General features: G+C 41.9%; 1 protein-coding gene across 2 annotated transcripts in view; it reads right to left on the bottom strand.

The window, feature by feature from the left end:
* The window catches only part of abca3b (ATP binding cassette subfamily A member 3b), a 137,638-nt gene extending 122,097 nt beyond the window's left edge, over window positions 1–15,541 (bottom strand). Inside the window, exons 1-5 of one of the 2 annotated variants that reach the window (XM_087997845.1) lie at window positions 15,149–15,541; window positions 8,101–8,343; window positions 7,412–7,670; window positions 6,602–6,732; window positions 919–1,084 (exon numbers count right to left, since the gene is read on the bottom strand). In XM_087997845.1, coding sequence (XP_087853971.1) covers window positions 919–1,084; window positions 6,602–6,732; window positions 7,412–7,670; window positions 8,101–8,154 — 610 coding nt within the window. In that variant the 5' untranslated portion in view covers window positions 8,155–8,343; window positions 15,149–15,541. The remainder of the gene's footprint in view (window positions 1–918; window positions 1,085–6,601; window positions 6,733–7,411; window positions 7,671–8,100; window positions 8,344–15,148) is intronic. The other variant, XM_043711549.2, reaches the window with a different exon arrangement.
* Between the last annotated feature and the right edge of the window lie 5,195 nt (window positions 15,542–20,736).

Below are 20,736 nucleotides of genomic sequence, written 5' to 3'. Positions count from 1 at the left end.
TTGTTCTTCTGGCTTGCGCTCACTAGAACACTCCAGCAGGTCTGCGAAAGAAATGTTGGCATGGGATCATGGTGATGTGTTGAAGTGACAGGCAACTGGTCATTTTTGCAGACAGAACATAAGTGTTCTGTAATGTGGTCACACAATCTGCATTTCGCCTGCCCAATGTAGAGGAGACCACACTGTGAACAGTGAACATAATACACGATAGTGAATGAAGTGCAGGTAAATTGCTGCTTCACCTGGAACGTTTGTCTGGAGCTTTGAATGGATGAGGAGGAAGGAGCATAAATACCAGCAAATATATTACTTTTTAACTGCTGACAGGGCTTAAAACGTTAACTCTGTTTTCTTTCTACAGATACTGCTAGACCTGCTGAGTTTTGCCAGCAATTTCTATTTTTGTTTCAAATTCTTAAGTTTGTTCTGTCAATCTCAGCCTGAAACGTCAAGGCGAATTTGATGGCACGGAAACAGCAAGTGTGATCATCAGTGACTGTGACTGTCCTGGAGTACTTAACACAAAAGCTAAATCCGAAGAGAACTAAGTATCTTCCCCGTGGCATATTAACTCTTGCCAAAGAGAGAATTATATAAAACATTGGACAAACATCAGAAATAGAAAAACACAAGTTAGTGCAAGCCAGAACTTGCTTAATAACAGATAACTGAAGCTCCACACCCACTCTGGCTAAGGGTGCAGAATCTGTGTGGCCCATTGCTCACATCAAAAAAATTTAACTCTCACTTTGCCTTTCTCTTCGTAGAATGAAACTTTAAAAAATTTTCTCTCCCATCCTATACCAATGGATGTTATTAGAACACAGGACAGGGGTGTCCAGATTTTAACTTCTCTGTCCACCTGGCCTGCTCACCTGTACGAATGAAGCTGTAGAAGGGCCAGTGCTGTTAGCTCACCTGGACTGCCTCCATCCTTGAAGTACTGCTCACGAGGCCCAGGTACCTGGAAAAGTGGGAAAAGGAACCGAGTGTGCCAGTCTTTATCTTGGTTTGGATTGAAGGAGCTTAGTTCTCCTATGGGTGCGTTCAGAGGACTGTACTTAAACCTTAGGTGGTAGTTTACCTAAAAAAGACAAGAATCAACAATCACCAATTACATAAGAATTCTAGCTGACCTTTCTTTCTCACCAACATGATAAAACAGATTAACCACCCTGTCCACATGCAAGGTTGCCATTATTTTGTATTGATCAGATGCTGATTTAACATTAAGCAATACTCAAAATAGGGCACTCCATATCTCCTGTCTCAGAACGAACCAGCAAGTCAGAAAGGTGAGTACAAGGAAATCCTGCAGCCTGTACTGCACAGTTCAAACACCCTGATTTAAAGCACCACACATTATGGTAGAGAAACAATGTGAGTTTTCTTTTTAGTCATTTATGGGATGTGGGTGTCACTAGTTAGGCCAACATTTATTGACCATCTCTAATTGCCCATAGGGCACTTTGCTGTTGGTCTGGAGTCACATGTAGGACAGATCAGGTAAGGATTGCAGATTTCCTTCTCTAGAGGACATTAATGAACAAGCATACAGTTGGTTCTGATATAACACGTGTTTCTTCAATGCAAATTAGCTTTAAGGGGATTGAAGAATTTAGACCATTATTTGTAGAACATGAACTTTCCTTACCTGTATTGGCTATAACATGATTCCAGCCCCATTAGTTTAAATGGCGTGGCTATTGCGCTATTTTCTTATAACACAAAATTGCATGAGAACGGAACTAGCGCACTATATCAGAACTGACTTGTGTCATTTTCTGACAAATTGAAAATGGTTCAATGGTTATCGCAAGATTCTTATTTCCAGATTATTATTGAATTCAAATTCCAATATCTGACATGGCAGTATTTGAAGACAAATCCCCAGGACAATACCTGGGCCTCTGAATTAATAGTTAGCAATATCACTAGGCCATTGTCTACCCCTTGAGAAGAAATGAGTGGAGTGCATCTAAGTTTATGGTATGGTTTGCTGTTACTGAATCCAATTATACTAGTCACATTCCAAAACAATGGATTACCATTGTTAACCATGTAGGTGAGTGTAGGATTCCAATTGGGTATACGTATCAACCTCCATCTGTTTCTGCAGATAAGTTACATTGTCCATATGTCCACCAATCCACCCAACGTCAGCACAAATTGACATTGCTGCATACATCTGAACTATATGGAATATAAGCTCATGGTTTCAGTTAAGTACACTGTGATCCTCTCAGAGTAAACCTGACTTTCAGAAACAGAGACTCTAGCTAATAGAGGTTTCTTTTTATTCTTGCATGGGATATGAGCATTGGAAAATGCCATGATTTATTGACTAACCTTGAGGTGGTGGTGACGAATGCTGCTGTCTAACACCCACAGTGCTATTAAGGAGGAGGACACAGATTTTAAGTCAACAACTATGAAAGAACAGTGCTGTAGCACCAAATTAGTAGAGATATTGCATGACTAGAAGGGAACTTGCAGGTAGTGGTGTGCCCATGCATCAAATGTCCATCACCGAGAGCATTTTCGTTCTACATCAAGATTCCAGACAACCTGTTAACCTGGTGAAAGTGAGGACTGCAGATGCAGGAGATCAGAGTTTAGAGTAGAGTGGTGCTGGAAAAACATAGCAGTTCAGGCAGCATCCGAGGTTCAGGAAAATCAACGTTTCGAGCATTCCAATAATAGTACTGAAGATAAAAAAACAGAAATTGCGAGAGAAACTCAGCTGGTCTGGCAGCATTTGTGGTCAAAAAGCACAGTTAACATTTCAAGTACCTGTTATGATTGTAATGAGGTCATTCAGATGGAGCTATAGAACATGAGTTCCCGAACTGGCCCAGATTAATAACCCTAGTCAGGGAGCGCTGGCTGACAAGATAAAAACAGGAGTGTTAGACATCCTGACACTCTGGGAGTTGATTCTGATGAGGCTATACCAGAGTCAAGGACTTTCCATGTGTTAATATAGGGTGACGTGATCCCGGCCTCTATGGAGTTATTTCAGTACTTTTCTTCAGAACCGGTAGTAGCTAGTAAAAGCTGGTATTTATGCTGATGACAAAGAGTGGGGGGTAGGAAGAAGAGTAAGTATATAGGTGGACACAGGGCCCAGAGACAGCAAAAGAAAGGCAAACAAAGGGATGGCTGACTGTAAGCCAGAGAAGGAGAAAAGCCAATAATAGAGAAAATGAGTAGGTGGAAATGGGTTGGCTGCGAAAGTTGACCTTGTCATGGCTGGGCCTCTGGTGTGGGGGTAGGACATAGAAGGAGATGTTCATGGTTTAATGTTATTGAACTCAATATGGAATTCTGTAGGCTGCAGGGTCCCCAAGTAAAAGGTGAAATGTTGTACTTCCAGTTTATGCTGAGTCTTGATAAACTGCAGTAGGCCTGAGACAGAAATGTTGGCATGGGAACATGATGGTGTGTTGAAGTGGCAGGCAACTGGAAAGTCGGGGTCATTTTTTTGCAGACAGAACATAGGTGTTCTGCAAATCAGTTACTCAGTATGCATTTCTTCCCCCAGTGTAGAGGAGACCACATTGTGAGCAGTGAATACAGTAGGGTAGGTTGAGTGAAGTGTAGGTGATTCACTTCATCTGAAAGTGTGTCTGAAGCCTTGATAATGAGGAGGGAGAAGGAAATAGGCAAATGTTGCACCTTATGCAATTGCATGGTGAGGTGACGTGGGAAGAGATGAGAATGGAGGAGAAGTGGACCAGGATGTCCCAGATAGAACGGTCCCTGTGAAATGCTGACAAGGCAGGAGAGTGAGTTGTGTGTCTATTAGTTGCATCCCGGTGGTGGTGGCTTATGATCCTTTGGATGCGGATGCTGGTGGGATGGAAAGTGAGGACCAGGGGGACCCTACTGGTATTGTGGGAGGATGCAGAAATGCAAAACAAAAACAGGGTTTGACACAGCTAAGGGCGTTGTCAATGACTGAATGTTCTTCCTGCATGATGTTTGAAGTGAGGAATGCCATTAGTGTCCCATCAAAGTACACCTGCATGAGGTGCACCCAACTCTCGCTCCTCCAAGACCGCGTTAGGAAACTGGAACTGGAGCAGGAGTTGGTGAACTTCGGATCATTCGGGAGGCAGAGTCTGTGACAGATAAGAGTTACAGGGAAGTAGTTACTCCTAGGCACGAAGAAAGCTGGATAACTGTTAGAAGGGGGAGAAAACGGTCAGTGCAGGGATCCTCTGTGGTCGTTCCCCTGAAAAACAAGTATGCCATTTTGGATACTGTTGGGAAAGATGACTTACCAGGGGCATGCATTGGGGTGCAGGTCTCTGGCACAGAGTCTGTCCCTGTTGCACAGAAAGGGGGAAAGGAGGAGAGTGTTCGTCACTGGGGACTCAATAGTTAGAGGCTCAGATAGAAGGTTTGTTGGGAATGAAAGAGACACACGGCTGGTGTGTTGCCTCCCAGGTGCCAGGGTCCGTGATGTCTCGGATCATGTCTTTGGGGTCCTGAAGGGAGAAGGTGACCAGCCCAAAATTGTGGTCCTCATAGGTACCAACAACATAAGTAGAAAGTGAGATAGGGATGTAAAGCAGGATTTCAGGGAGCTAGGGTGGAAGCTGAGAGTTGGAACAATGAGCTGTTAGCTCTGATTTGTTACCTGTGCCACGTGATAGTGAGGTGAAGAACAGGGAGAGATATCAGCTGAACACATGGCTGCAGGGATGGTGCAATGAGCCTTATGTCTGTCGTAGGAAAAAGTTTGGAAATGATTATAAGAGAAAGGAGTTATAATCATCTAGCAAGCAACAATTTGATTGGAGATAGTGAAAATGGTTTTGTTAAGGGCAGGCCATGTCTCACAAATCTCATTGAGTTTTTTGAAAAGGTGACCAAGCATGTGGATGATGATAGGGCAGTTGCTGTGGTGTACATGGATTTCAGTAAAGCCTTTGATAAGGTTCTACATGGTAGGCTACTGGAGAAAATACAGAGGCATGGGATTGAGGGTGATTTAGCAGTTTGGATTAGAAACTGGCTTTCTGTAAGAAGGCAGCAAGTGGTGGTTGATGGAAAATATTCAGCCTGGAGTCCGATTACGAGTGGTGTGCCACAAGGATCTGTTTTGGCACCACTGCTGTTTGTCATTTTTATTAATGACTTGGACGCAGGCACAGGTGGATGGGCCAGTAAGTTTGCAGATGACACTAAAGTCGGTGGAGTGTGGACAGTGTGGAACAATGTTGCAAGTTGCAGGGGGACTTGGATAAACTGCAGGATTGGGCTGAGAGGTGAGAAATGGAGTTTAATACAGATAAATGTAAGGTGATTCACTTTGGAAAGAATAACAGGAAGACAGAATACTAACAATGAAAAGATTCTTGGTAGTGTGGATGTGCAGAGGGATCTTGGTGTCCATGTACATAGATCTCTGAAAGTTGCCACCCAGGTTGATAGTGTTGCTAAGAAGGCATACGGTGTGTTAGGTTTTATTGGTAGAGGGATTGAGTTCCGGAGCCATGATATCATGCTGCAACTGTACAAAACGCTAGTGCGGCCTCACTTGGAATACTGTGTACAGTTCTGGTCGCTCCATTACAGGAAGGATGTGGAAGCATTGGAAAAGGTGCAGAAGAGATTTACCAGGATGCTGCCTGGTCTGGAGCGAAGGTCTTATGAGGAAAGGCTGAGAAACTTGGGCCTCAAAATGATCAGATGATTAGGTAGAGTGGACAGTGAGAATCTTTTTTCCTAGAATGATGACGTCAGCTTGTACGAGGGGGCACAGCTGCAAATGGCGGAGGAAAGATCACAGAAGCGCTTCACAGGAGGCTCCCAAGCACTGAGGATGTAATCTAGACAGGGGACGAAACATCTGCAACACAAATTCCCAGCTCGGCGAACAGAACCACAACAAGATCACTTGGCTCCATATTTCTTTACAGCCTAAACCAACTCACCAAACCACCTTCAACATATTAATCTAAATCTGCAAACTCTATCACTTAGAATAATAAGGGTGGCATATATAAAAGGACACCACTATTGTCAAGTTCCTCTCTAAGTCCTATCTAGATTGGAATTATATTACAGTTCTTTCACTGTGGCAAAGTCAAAATCCTGAAACTCTTCAATGATAGCATTGTGGGTGTATTTACTACAGAGGTTTAAGAAGGCAACTAAAGATCTTCTCAAGATCAATGAAAAACGAGCCTTGTTTACGACACCCAAACTCATGAATGAATTTATTTTTAAAAAGTACTAAACTCATCACACCAAAATAAGCTTGTTCTGTAAACCAGCTTCATGCCTAATAGTTTCAGGGACTGAAAATATCAACATGAACTCCCATCTGCAATAAATCTGACTTCTATCAAAACAGAATACAGAAAATATACTAAAGCATCAGCAATTAAATTCAATTTGTATGGAGCATTAAAACACAGATGCAAAATGTTACCTTTGCATCTTTGGCCAGGAAAGAAAGAATTTACATAATTGTCACTAAATCATGTACATACAATGTTGAAGACTCAGTAAACAGCACATATGTAGATTGATAAGGATCCACTATACAGCATGTGCCCTTGGTAATGATTCACTACATAGCACGTACCTGCAGCGGTAAACGCTCATCTTGATGCTTAAAGTCATGGTCGATTACAAGGGCTACCAGAATTTTCTCTGCCGACTTATTTTCCGATCTTATAAAATCATTAAATTGAGCTTCTGTTTGGAAACCTACAACTGCCAATTAAAGAAAATGTCTGTAATCAATGAGCTAAACACCACAGATGATGGAAATCTGTAATGAAAATGCAAAATATTGGAAACACTCAGCAGTTTTGGCAGCAGCTGTGCAGAGAGAAACAGGTTTAATGTTTATGGTTAACTAAGTTTTAATGAAATGTCAGCATCTGAAACATGAACTGTTTCTCTCATCACAGCCAAGCATTTTCAACTTTTCTGTCTTCATTTCTGAATTCATAACGCAAGTTACATAGAGTTAACCTTTTGGGGGTTTGGGTTAGATTGGGTGTCATGCCCAGATGTTAATGAGTGTTGTAACCTGTGTTTTTTAAAAATATTGTTTAATGGTATGCAAGCAGCGCTGGCAAGGCTAGTGTTCATTTACCATTCCCACCTGTCCTTGAGAAGGTTGTAGTGAGTTGCTGTCTTGATCTCAGTGTTAATGAATATCGTGGATTAATACAGTGGCTTGATACTAATCAATAAGCAAGTGATCAATAACACAAATCCCAAATAGTAAATTGTAAAGGAATTCGCAAATTGTCATGAAAGCACAAAACAAACCCCTTAAACCAGCTAGATGGACAACCATAACCTTTTACTCAGAATAAAAGCTGAATTGCATCCCCGATTGCTCCCAGCAAAAGGACAGTGAACTAGAATGTTGGAAGCTTACTTTTAACGATCCTCCGCAGACTGTCTTTCACCAGCTTTGCAATGGTCTCCACTGCAGTCACATTGGAGGGAATGTAAACCAAACTCCATTTGGCTGTCGGGTGTTGGGGGAAATATGGAATATCATAAATATAAAATGGAGGATATGTGGTTGCATTTGGATATTGCACAGAGTTCACTCGCTGTCTGAGAATTATAAGAATTGCAGCAAATAAAAGTGGCAGGCTTATCTCAACGATGGTTACCAATATTTGGCGTTTCTGCAGTAAAACAAAAGTAAGATTGGTAAATCTAACAATTACAAAATTCTTTTAGCAGTACATTGTCAGCATAGATATATGCATTAAACATTACCCACCATGAAGCACATCAAAAGATCAAAATTCACATCAGGTCAGGGTGCAATCTCAGCCTTCCTGTCAGGTCTAATAGGAGTTTGTCCCAAACTGATGTGGTTAACTTCATGGATTCACACGTGGACAAGTCAGCTTGTCTGACTCTCAGCACCGCATCCAGACAAATCTCAGCTAGTATCTGTGACAGCTTAAACCCAGCTAGATCCAGCTACAGCTACTTACAGAAGTAGATAGAGCAGTGCTTGAGGGTTTAGCTATTAGAATGAAAGTTCAAGCATCCATACATCCACACACAGATTCTTCTCTGTACCATTGGTTGTAAAATTTTACTTACTTGCAACACATAATTCTTCCAAAGAAGTAGGCCAAATTGCCGAAGTCGGGTCATCCTGAATTTAAGACCAACTCCAAAATATGACAAGAATATGCTTCCTAACAGGGGGATGGAGCACAATGGATGCAGTTAGTTCCAATATGCAGCTTTCAAAGCATTATCACGGACTGCAGCCAACGGAGATGTCGTGTGTCAGTTTGAATGAGTTGTTTTGGCTCCTCCATCAGGCCAGTCAGTGCCCCTCTAAAAAGAGAGGAAGGAAGCACTTATATAGCATACATCCCAAACAAAAGTCAATGATGTACTGTACTTTTGAAGTGTTGCCAGGTTTTATAATAAAGGCAACTTTCAAAATTCACAGACATTTTTATAGCTCGTGTCAATAGTTGTGAACAGAATCACTATAGCTCAAATTCCAGGTAAGCAACATTATTCAAAGCCTTTGGTGACTAATTGAATTGTTAGAGCTGTGAAAACCACCTGCCCTCCCCAGTCCCAGAACTGTGTGTCTACTGAAAATATTTAAGGTATATACATTAGGGGGGTGTTGTTGATGATTACAAGCTACTTCCAATTGGTCACAGCAATTTGAGTTATGTGTCCTCAAACTTGGTTTGCATCTCCACTCCCAAATCCCACCCCAAAGTTACAATTCAAATTGTATCTAATCCTTGCTGCACCTATCTTGGAAATGTTTATTAGGTCAGTGTGCGGGGGGTTTTACTCTCTTTCTGATCCATGCTTTATTACCCTGCGTGTTTTTCTTGGGACAGCGTAGAATGAGCTTTACTCTTGTTATATTGTGTTGTAATTGTCCAGAGCATTTGATGTGATCTTGTTCAAAAGCAACACTATTCAAAAATACAAATCTGAGCTTTTTCAAACTAATCCTTGCAAGAATAATTCTAAATACCTTAACAATGCTCTTGTATCAGCACCATGAATAGAGGCAGAATGCTAATGAAACATAGAGTCAAAGAGATGTACAGCATGGAAACAGACCCTTCGGCCTAACCCGTCCATGCCGACCAGATATCCCAACCCAATCTAGTCCCACCTGCCCGCACCCGGCTCATATCCCTCCAAACCCTTCCTATTCATCTACATCAAAATGCCTCTTAAATGGTGCAATTGTACCAGCCTCCACCACATCCTCTGGCAGCTCATTCCATACGCGTATCACCCTCTGCGTGAAAAGGTTGCCCCTTAGGTCTCTTTTATATCTTTCCCCTCTCACCCTAAACCTATGCCTTCTAGTTCTGGACTCCGCGAACCCAGGGAAAAGACTTAGGTCTATTTATCCTATCCATGCCCCTCACAATTTTGTAAACCTCTTTAAGGTCACCCCTCAGCCTCTGACACTCCAGGGAAAACAGCCCCAGCCTGTTCAGCCTCTCTCTATAGCTCAAATCCTCTAACCATGACTACATCCTTGTAAATCTTTTCTGAACCCTTTCAAGTTTCACAACATCTTTCCGATAGGAAGGAGACCAGAATTGTACGCAATATTCCAACAGTGGCCTAACTAATGTCCTGTACAGCTGCAACATGATCTCCCAACTCCTGTACTCAATACTCTGACCAATAAAGGAAAGCATACCAAACACCTTCTTCACTATCCTATCTACCTGAGACTCCACTTTCAAGAAATATAAACCTGCACTCCAAAGTTTCTGTTCAGCAGCACTCCCTAGGACCTTACCATTAAGTATATAAGTCCTGCTAATATTTGCTTTCCCAAAATGCAGCACCTCGTATTTATCTGAATTAAACTCCATCTGCCACTTCTCAGCCCATTGGCCCATTTGGTCCAGATCCTGTTGTAATCTCAGGTAACCCTCTTTGCTGTCCACTACACCTCCAATTTTGGTGTCATCTGCAAACTTACGAACTGTACCTCTTATGCTCACATGCAAATCATTTATGTAAATGACAAAAAGTAGAGGGTCCAGGACCGATCCTTGTGGCACTCCACTGGTCACAGGCCTCCAGTCTGAAAAACAACCCTCCACCACCACCCTCTGTCTTCTATCTTTGAGCCAGTTCTGTATCCAAATGGCTAGTTCTCCCTGTATTCCATGAGATCTAACCTTGCTAATCAGTCTCCCATGGGGAACCTTGTCGGACGCCTTACTGAAGTCCATATAGATCACATCTACTGCTCTGCCCTCATCAATCCTCTTTGTTACTTCTTCAAAAAACTCAAACAAGTTTGTGAGACATGATTTCCCACGCACAAAGCCATGTTGATTATCCCTAGTCAGTCCTTGCCTTTCCAAATACATGTACATCCTGTCCCTCAGGATTCCCTCAAAAAACTTGCCCACCACAGTGTTCAGGCTCACTGGTCTATAGTTCCCTGTCTTTACCGCCCTTCTTAAACAGTAGTGCTACGTTTGCCAACCTCCAGTCTTCTGGCACCTCACCTGTGTCTATCGATGATACAAATATCTCAGCAAGAGGCCCAGCAATCACTTCTCTGGCTTTCCACAGAGTTCTCGGGTACACCTGATCAGGTCCTGGCGATTTATCCACCTTTACCCGTTTCAAAACATCTAGCACTTCCTCCTCTGTAATCTGGACATTTTGCAAGATGTCACCATCTATTTCCCTACAGTCTCTATCTTCCATATCCTTTTCCACAGTAAATACTGATGCAAAATATTCATTTAGTATCTCCCCCATTTTCTGTGGCTCCACACAAAGGCCACCTTGCTGATCTATGAGGGGCCCTATTCTCTCCCTAGTTACCCTTTTGTCCTTAATACATTTGTAAAAACCCTTTGGATTCTCCTTAATTCTATTTGCCAAAGCTATCTCATGTCCCCCTTTTGCCCTCCTGATTTCCCTCGTATGTATACTCCTACTTCCTTTATATTCTTAGATTAGATTAGATTACCTTACAGTGTGGAAACAGGCCCTTCAGCCCAACAAGTCCACACCGACCCACCGAAGCGCAAACCACCCATACCCCTACATTTACCCCTTACCTAACACTACGGACAATTTAGCATGGCCAATTCACCTGGCCTGCACATCTTTGGACTGTGGGAGGAAACCGGAGCACCCGGAGGAAACCCACGCAGACACGAGGAGAGTGTGCAAACTCCACATAGTCAGTCGCCTGAGGCGGGAATGGAACCCGGGTCTCTGGCGCTGTGAGGAAGCAGTGCTAACCACTGTGCCACCGAGTACTAAGGATTCACTTGATCTGTCCTCTCTATACCTGACATATGCTTCCTCCTTTTTCTTAACCAAACCCTCAATTTCTTTAGTCATCCAGCATTCCCTATACCTACCAGCCTTTCCTTTCACCCTGACAGGAATATACTTTCTCTGGATTCTTGTTATCTCAATTCTGAAGGCTTCCCATTTTCCAGCTGTCCCTTTACCTGCGAACATCTGCCTCCAATCAGCTTTCAAAGGTTCTTGCCTAATACCGTCAAAATTGGCCTTTCTCTAATTTTGAACTTCAACTTTTAGATCTGGTCTATCCTTTTCCATCACTATTTTAAAACAAATAGAATTATGGTCGCTGGCCCCAAAGTGCTCCCCCACTGTCACCTCAGTCACCTGCCCTGCCTTATTTCCCAAGATTAGGTCAAGTTTTGCACCTTTTCTAATAGGTACATCCACATACTGAATCAGAAAATTGTCTTGTACGCACTTAAGAAATTCCTCTCCATCTAAACTTTTAACACTATGGCAGTCCTAGTCGATGTTTGGAAAGTTAAAATCCCCTACCATAACTACTCTATTATTTTTACAGATAGCTGAGATCTCCTTACAAGTTTGTTTCTCAATTTCCCTCTGACTATAATACAATCCCAATAAGGTGATCATCCCTTTCTTATTTCTCAGTTCCACCCAAATAACTTTCCTGGATGTATTTCCGGGAACATCCTCCCTCAGCACAGCTGTAATGCTATCCCTTATCAAAAATGCCACTCCCCCTCCTCTATTTCCCCCCTTTCTATCCTTCCTGTAGCACTTGTATCCTGGAACATTAAGCTGCCAGTCCTGTCCATCCCTGAGCCATGTTTCTGTAATTGCTATGATATCCCAGTCCCATGTTCCTAACCATGCCCTGAGTTCATTTGCCTTCCCTGTTAGGCCCCTTGCATTGAAATAAATACAGTTTAATTTATTAGTCCTACCTTGTCCCTGCCTGCCCTGACTGTTTGACTTGCCTTTGTTCTCAACTGTACCAGTCTCAGATTGATCTCTTTACTCACTATCTCCCTGGGCCCCTCCCATACCACCCCCCCCCCCCCCCCCCAAACCACCCTCCTCCCCCCCACATACACACACCTCCCCAACCTTACTGGTTTAAATCCTCCCGCGCAATTCTCGCAAATTTCCCTGCCAGTATATTAGTCCCCTTCCAATTTAGGTGCAATCCATCCTTCTTGTACAGGTCACTTCTACCCCAAAAGAAATTCCAATGTTCCAAAAATGGGAATCCTTCTCCCATACACCAGCTCCTCAGCCATGCATTCATCTGCTCTATCCTCCTATTCCTGCCCTCACTAGCTCGTAGCACTGGGAGTAATCCAGATATTACTACCCTTGAGGACCTCCTTTTTAAATTTCTGCCTAACTCTCTGTAATCTCCCTTCAGAGTCTCAACCTTTTCCCTTCCTATATCGTTGGTTCCAATGTGGACAATGACCTCTTGCTGGCCCTTTTCTCCCGTGAGAACATTTAGCACCTTCTCTGAGATATCGTTGATCCTGGCACCAGGGAAACAACACACCATTCTGCTTTTTCTCTGCTGGCCACAGAAACGTCTGTCTGCTCCTCGGACTACAGAATCCCCTAACACAATTGATCTCTTGGAAGCCGACGTACCACTCGTTGCATTAGAGCCAGTCTCAATACCAGAAACTTAGCTGTTCGTGCTACGTTCCCCTGAGAATCTATCACCCCCTACATTTTCCAAAACAGCATACCTGTTTGAAATGGGTATATCCACAAAAGACTCCTGCCCTCGGTGCCTACCTCTCTTACCTTTCCTGGAGTTAACCCATCTATGTGACTGTATCTGAGACTTTCTCCCATTCCTATAACTGCCATCCATCACATACTGCTGCTGTTGCAAATTCCTCATTGCTTCTAACTGTCTCTCCAACCAATCCATTCGATCTGATAAGATTCGCGAGACAACCAAAGAGTGATACAGTGGAGCAGAGTGAGAAGCAAATAGTGAGAGACAGAGGCAAGTGAAGAGATACTGAATCAGACAGAAAGAGTGTGAGGAAAGCAGAGATGAGAGGGAGACAAAGACAGTGAGGGGCAAATAACGAAGAGAGGCAGAGAAATATATATCAAGGGAGAAAGACAAACAGCAAGAGAGTAAAGAGAGAGAGAGAAAGATGGAGCAAATGAAAGAGAGACAGAAAACAAGAGAGGGAGACTAAACAAGACAGAAAGGCAAACAGTGATGAGGTGAGATGGGCAACGAGAGAAGCAAACATACAGCAAGATAAAGCAAGATAGAAAGCAAGAGAAGGAGACAAAGCAAGAAACATAGACAGTGAAGAGAGAGAGGGGGAGAGACACAGACAGCAAGAACAGGGTGGCAGAAAGCAATAGACAGGCCAGTTGAGAGAGAAAAGGACTGAAAACAGCCAGCAAGAGAAAGGCAGACAGCATGATAGAGAGAGCTAAAAGAATGAATGAGGAAGAGACAGATAAGGAGAAAGTGGAAAAGAGAAACAGACAGAGATAAAAAGAGACAGAGAGAAAAACAACCAATGGATCAATTCAAACTTCAGCAGAACCAAGAATGCCTCGTAATCTCATCTTTCCACAAAATTGAAAGTTTTTGTTAGAATTTTCTTTATACGTAAATACAGAAATATTTAACAAATTTTGTAGAAGTAATTAAAGTTCAGAGTCCACTTTTTAAAACAGTATCTTACGAATTGAAATATATTAAGCAATGAGTGAACAATCCACCAGTATGTAAAAGTCTCTCTGTTCTGAAGAAGGGTGACTGGACCTGAAATGTTAAGTCTGATTTCTCTCAACAGATTCTGCCAGACCTGCTGAGCTTTTCCAGCAATTTTTGTTTTTGTTCTTGATTCGATTATTTGAAGGATCTCATCTGTATTTTCCATGAATTGTGTTAGGATATGAGTAAGATTGTAGAGTTTAATAAATGATCATCACGGTGAAACATTAACTGACATCCTCTCTCCAAGGTGGGACCTGACTTGTTCAGTGTTTCCAGCATTTTCATTTGTGCCTAATTTCTAGCATCTGGAGTATTTTCCTTTTGGTTTAAAATGTGAACAATTCCAAATGATAGTGAGTTTAATAATCATCAATACTATTGCATGACCTGATTTTCATTCCTGTTCTCACCTTTACCTAGACAATTTCATGAACATCTGGGAATGGAGGGCTTATAAGGAGAGGCAGAATAGGCTGGGACTTTTCTTCATGGGAGTGTAGGAGGTTGAGGGGCGACCTTGTAGAGGTTTTTAGAATCATTAAGGGTACAGATAAGGTGAATGGCAAGTGCCTTTTTCCTAAGATGGGGGGATTTCAAGACTTGGGGGCATATTTTTCAAGTGAGAGGAGAAAGATTTTAAAAATTCATGGGGGCAATATTTTTTACATGTGTGTGGAATGAACTTCCAGAGGAAGTGGCGGATGCAGGTACAGTCATAACATTTAAAAGACATTTAGATAAGCACATGAATAGGAACAGTTTGAGGGGATATGGGCCAAATGCAGGCAGGTGGGACTAGTTTTGTTTGGGACTATGGTTAGAGTGGACTAGTTGAACCGAAAGATCTGTTTCCATGCTGTATGACTCTATAACAACGTTTTTCATTTCCCACCCCTTCTGTGCCATTATCTCCGCTTCTCCCTCTCGTGTTCAGACTTCTATCAATGCACACACTATGTGGATCATATTTCTCCTAATCCCAGTTTCGATAATAACTCCATTTCCTTCTGTTTCTCTATTTCATCAATCTGACAACATCATGTTCCACGCCAGAGATTCTAAAGTATCATTAAAATTAGCCATACTCACCAAGAGGTACAGTGTGCACTATTTACTGCATAATGGAGGATTATTTGCTGCATTATTTCCTGAAGTCTTCAAATTTTCAACTTCCTTCGCTCTCACTTTACTTGTTAATCAACACAATGACAGCACTGTGACATCTGAGCCGAGGTGCTCTTGTTTGTGAAATGTATTATGTGAACGAATGTTCTAGAAGATGCTTGTGTTTCCCTTGGGGCGGGTTATATCATTCTCGTTAGAATTTAAATTTGGGATAGGCTGCTTTGTTTAAAATCAACAAATTGCATTTACAAGACGTCTTTTACTCAGTCTGACTCCAGAGGACCCTTTAATCACGAGATCCTTTAAGTCATTTGACTGCAGGGAACCCTTCAATAATGCTCATTACAGCAAACTATTGTATGACCTGCATATACAAAACTTGAAAAATATTTTAAAGATTGGCTCCCATCTGTCCCTTAACAGCCACGGGAGCAATTAAGAGCAGTTTTCACTTTCCTACAGGGAGAATATTCCCCTTGGAAAGGAAACAACGATGTTGATTCAAATGGCATTTCCCTAGCAACACCCAATTGTGTAGCACAAGCTGGAGATTCTGGTTTAACAACAAATGCAACACGAAGCAGGTGTTGATCATTGTAGCTTCTAGCTTACATATGTTTCTAGTGGTGTAGTGGTTGTATCTCTATCTGTGGGCCAGGAGGCCTGGGTTAAAGTCCCACCTGCTCCAGAGGTGTGCAATAATATGTCTGAATAGGTTGATTAAAAAATACATACATGCTCTAAGGGGAATCCTGTGGTGCTGTGGTACTGTCCCCACCTCTGAACCAGGAAGTCTGGGTTCAAATCCCACTTGCTCCAGAGATGTACATTGATATTGCTGAACACGTTGATTAAAAATGTGTGTTTTTAAGCTGCAATTTGCATAACTTGTGAAGTTCAGTTCTAAAAATAGATTTTTTTTTCAATAATAGAAAATTTATGTGCCACTTCAGTGTTCAGAAATCATCTACCATCTTTCAATTACCAGGTTCAAACCATTAACCCCCACCTTAGACACAGGATAAATTAATCATCCAAACGGTCCTTCCAGGCAGGCATTTCTCCACCTGTGAATGCTAGAACAGCTGAATGGTCTCCTAGTAGTCATTGCTTCCCTTACACACAAACATACACAATATACATTTCAGAAGATAGACCATCTAGCCCAATCAATGCTTCGTCTAATATTCCTCTCACAGTGGCCTGTGACCAGCAGTGTTCCATAATCGTTGCTGGGTCCACTTTTGTTTGTCACTTATATAAATGAATTAGATGAGAATACAGAAAACATTGTTAGTAGGTTTGCAGATGACACCAAGATGGGTAGCATATTGGACAATAAAGAAGGTTATCAAAGATTACAAAGAGATCTTGATCAATTGAATCAATGGGCTGAAGAGTGGCAGATGGGGTTTAATTTGGATAAATGCATTTCGATAAAATAAACTAAGGCAGGACTTACTTACAAGTCGGGCCTTGGGTAGTGTTGTAGAACAGAGAGATCTAGGGGTTCAATTACATAATTCTTTGAAGTTTGCATCATATACAGATAGAGTGGTTAAGATGACATTTAGCATGCTTGCCTTCATTGCTCAGATCTTTGTATATAAGAGTTGGGGGCATTTTGTTGAGATTGCACAGGATTTTGGTGAGTGTCCACTGCTGGTCTCCCTGTTGCAGGAAAGATATTATTAAGCTGGAGAGGGTTTAGAAGAAATTTACCAGGATTTTGCTGGGAATGAAGAGTTCGAGTTATAGGGAAAGGCTGGATAAGCTAGGACTTTTTCTCATTGGAGCATAGACTGTTGAGAGGTGACCTTGTACAGATTTATGTAATAATGAGGGGTATAGCTAAGATGAATGACAGGTGCCTTTCCGCTAGGGTGCGAGATTTCAAGACCAGGGACATATTTTTCAGATGAGAGGAGAAATATTTAAAAAAGACATGAGGGGCATTTTGTGTTTTACACAGACAGTGGTTTTTGTGTGGAATGAACTTCCAGAGAAAGTAGTGGATATAGGTAGTTACAATGTTTAAAAGACATTTAGATAAGTACATGAATAAGAAATATTTGGAGCGATATAAGCCAAGTGCAGGCAGGTAGGAGTAGATTTTGGGATTATGGTTGGCCGAACAGTCTGTTTCCATGCTGTATGAGTCAATGACTGCATAAGATGCTGCCATAGTCAAAATGAAAGAAGTAGTTATGAGATGATTGGGTTAAAAATCAATAATGAGGCTCTACTGAAAATTGAGAACTCACCAGGAGCAGATGGGATGCATCTGGGGATGGTGTAAGAAGCAAAGGTAGAAATTAAAGGGAGGTACTGACTGTGATCTTTCAATATACATTCTGTATTGGGGTAGTGCCAGAGTTTTACAGAATTGTAAATGTTACAGTCTAGTTTAAACAAAAATGGATAAGGATCAGCCTACAATTATAGGTCGGTGATTGGAAAGCTTTTAGATACAATAATCTGTAACAAAATTAGAAGTCATTTGGACAAGTAAAAATTAATTGGAGAAAGTCAGTCCTGTACTTACATTTTATTTCAAAAATATATTCATAAAAATTATCTTTATGTACATTCAGGTACTAAAGCAGTTCTGTACAGTCTTTACATATCAAACAAAACAAACATTGGATGTTTTTAGATCACTGTACTGTCCAATAAAAATGTAAAACAGGTCCTGTTGCTGGTCAAGCTCCTTGTGGTATGGGCAAACTATTGCATCTTCACAAGGTTGAGGCAGCTGTCCTGTTCCTCTCTGAGAACATTGTCTCAATCAGGGCCATAGGGCTGGATTCCAAGCCAGAAAGCTCCAGTTTCACGTCATGCTCCAAGTACAATGGGGGTCCGTTCAGTTGTCAGATCCTTTTGATGCCTCAAATGTATGTAAATATAGTCTGGTATATGTAAGAAATGCCTTGGATTTTTCTGCAACTGCAGGGAATGACAAATACCAATGTTCGCTTGCTATTCATGTGCAAAGACTGTTCAGAAATGCTTCAGTAACTGCATGTTCTTAAAGATTTTTCATCTTTGCATTAAAAAATGATCAATCAGAAAAATTAGGTGAGGGGGTCTCCTCTCTGACCTATCTATGGAACCATTGTTTGACCTCTCTGTGCAGGGGAGCTGGGTTGTTACAATCCATACATACAACCCCTACATGCCAGCAGATGCCCTCACCTTCCTGGGAAGTACATTTAGCTTGAAGCAGGCAACACTGATGTAGTTGACCCCTTTGGAATCTAGATCAGCAAGCAACAGGTCAAGATGATCCTAAAGATGGATGCCAGTGGGAACATCCTCCATCTGCATTTCAGCTTTGTGATTGAAGGGAGCTGAGGCTATTTGACATTTGTGTGGCAGCCTTGAGTGTGCTGAACCTATGGGAGGTGAGGGCACACAGCAACAGACTGCAAAACGGCCCTCTGCAGGAACTGCCAACAGGAGGGCACCTGACCAAGAACTGCAAAGAATCCAAGAGCTGCAACCTGCTTAGGGAAGCAGGCCATCTGCACAAGGGCTGTTCAAGACGGGGGACGGCAAATGGACAAATGGCCAGAAGTTGCAACTCAAGCTGTGGACCCCAAAAGGACAGTAAGGAGCCACCTTCAGTGGGAATGTTGGGATTCCCTGATTCATAATCCAGGGAAATAATTCACATGTAACTGGCAACTTCAATGACGTTCTTTTGGGCTGCTCATTCCCTCAATTCTGTGCCCATCCTTATTTTAGGATTGAAGTTCTGATAGTTTTTTTAATGGTAGAATCACTTGTCAACATTTATCTTGACTTGCAGACACCCAATCAACCCAGACATTAAACAAAAATGTATCTGTATTCATTTCCCTTGTTCTAAGAAACTGGATTAAAGGCCAATTAAGAGCAAAATTGTCACTTGAATAAATTTAATCTGCAATAGTTCTACAGCAGCGAACTTCTCTATTTATTTCCCGCTAACCATAATTGCTTGGTTATGATAAGATCACATCAGTTCCCTGCAATAAATGCACCTTTATATCAGCTACATCATGAACAAATTTGGGATTTGATGATAGTGCATCATAAAGCTTTTAGGTTTACAGTTTAATAATATATTAAATTGCTAAGTCAATCCCTTCACATGTATTCAAACAGAAGAATTTAAACTAAATCAAACATGTCAAAGCTATAGAGCCGACATCAATCTTGTCTGAATCAGCTGGGACAATAATACGAAATCTTTCAAAACCCTTGTTGTTATGTGACAATTAACTATCAAAAAAGATAGCTGACGGAATGCAAATCCTGTGATCAGCAGTGTGCTGCACAGATGAGTGCTGGGTCCATTGTTTTTGGTCATTAATCTAAATGATTTTGATGTGAATATAGGAGATATGGTGAGTAAGTTTGCAGATGACACCAAAATTGGTGGTGTGGTGGACAGCAAAGAAGACTACTTTGGAGTACAACAGATGGGCAAGTGAGCCAAGGAGTGGCAGATGGAGTTTAATTTAGATAAAGGTGAGGTACTGCATTTTGGTAGGGCAAATCAGGGCAGGACTTATACACTTAATGGTAAGGTCCTGGAGAGTGTTGCCAAACAGACCTTGGGACACAGATTCATTGTTCTTTGAAAATGGAGTCGCAGCTGGACAGGGTAGTGAAGGTGGTACTTGGTACACTTGCATTTATTGGAGAGTGCATTGACTAGAGGAGTTAGGAGGTCATGTTGCACCTGTACAGGACATTGGTTAGGCCACTTTTGCAATACCGCATTCAATTCTAGACTCGCTGTTACAGGAAAGATGTTGTGAAACTGGAGATGGTTCAGAAAATACTTACAAGGATGTTGCCAGGGTTGGAGGGTTTGAGCTCGAGGGAAAGGCTGAATAGGCTGGTGCTCTTTTTTACCCCTGGACTGTCACAGGCTGAGGGGTGACCCTATAAAGGCTTATAAAATCATGAGGAACATAGATAGGGTGAATATTCAAGGTCAGGAGTGTCCAAAACTAGAGGGCATAGGTTTAAGGTGAAAGGAGTAAGATTTAAAAGCAGCCAAAGGGACAGCATTTTCATGCAGAGGGTAGTGCATATATGGAATGAATTGCCAGAGTTATTGGTGGATTACAACATTTAAAAGGCATCTGGGTGGGTATACGAATAGGAAGGGTTTAAGGGGATATGGACCAAATGCTGCTAAATAGAACTAGATTAATGCAAGTTGGACCAATGGGTTTGTTTCCGTGCTGTACACCTACAGAGAGACTGTGATCTCGTAAAATCTGTCTCATTGAAAAAGCGAGTTGAGAAAGAAAATTGAAATATACTGTTCCATTCGTTGTAGGTGATCACGGAGAGGTACAAAACACGGAACAACACGAGGCATTAAAAAAAATCAATCCCCATATTGGCCAATACACTCATACAGTAATTGGTGCCCAATTCATTCCCCCACCAAGAATGATGCCCACAAATACTACAACCCAGCTTCGCCCCCCGCTGGATGTGAATGCATTCGATTCCTCCAGTTGAAGTCCCCACTATTCCATGCCTGCTAA

This window comes from Chiloscyllium plagiosum, unplaced genomic scaffold, assembly GCF_037043375.1.
Source record: "Chiloscyllium plagiosum isolate Xiang-an unplaced genomic scaffold, Cpla_swu_hap1 HiC_scaffold_20, whole genome shotgun sequence".
Lineage (NCBI taxonomy): Eukaryota > Metazoa > Chordata > Chondrichthyes > Orectolobiformes > Hemiscylliidae > Chiloscyllium > Chiloscyllium plagiosum.
The sequence above is the reverse complement of the archived record's forward strand: the minus strand, read 5'-3'. Positions and strand labels throughout refer to the sequence as shown.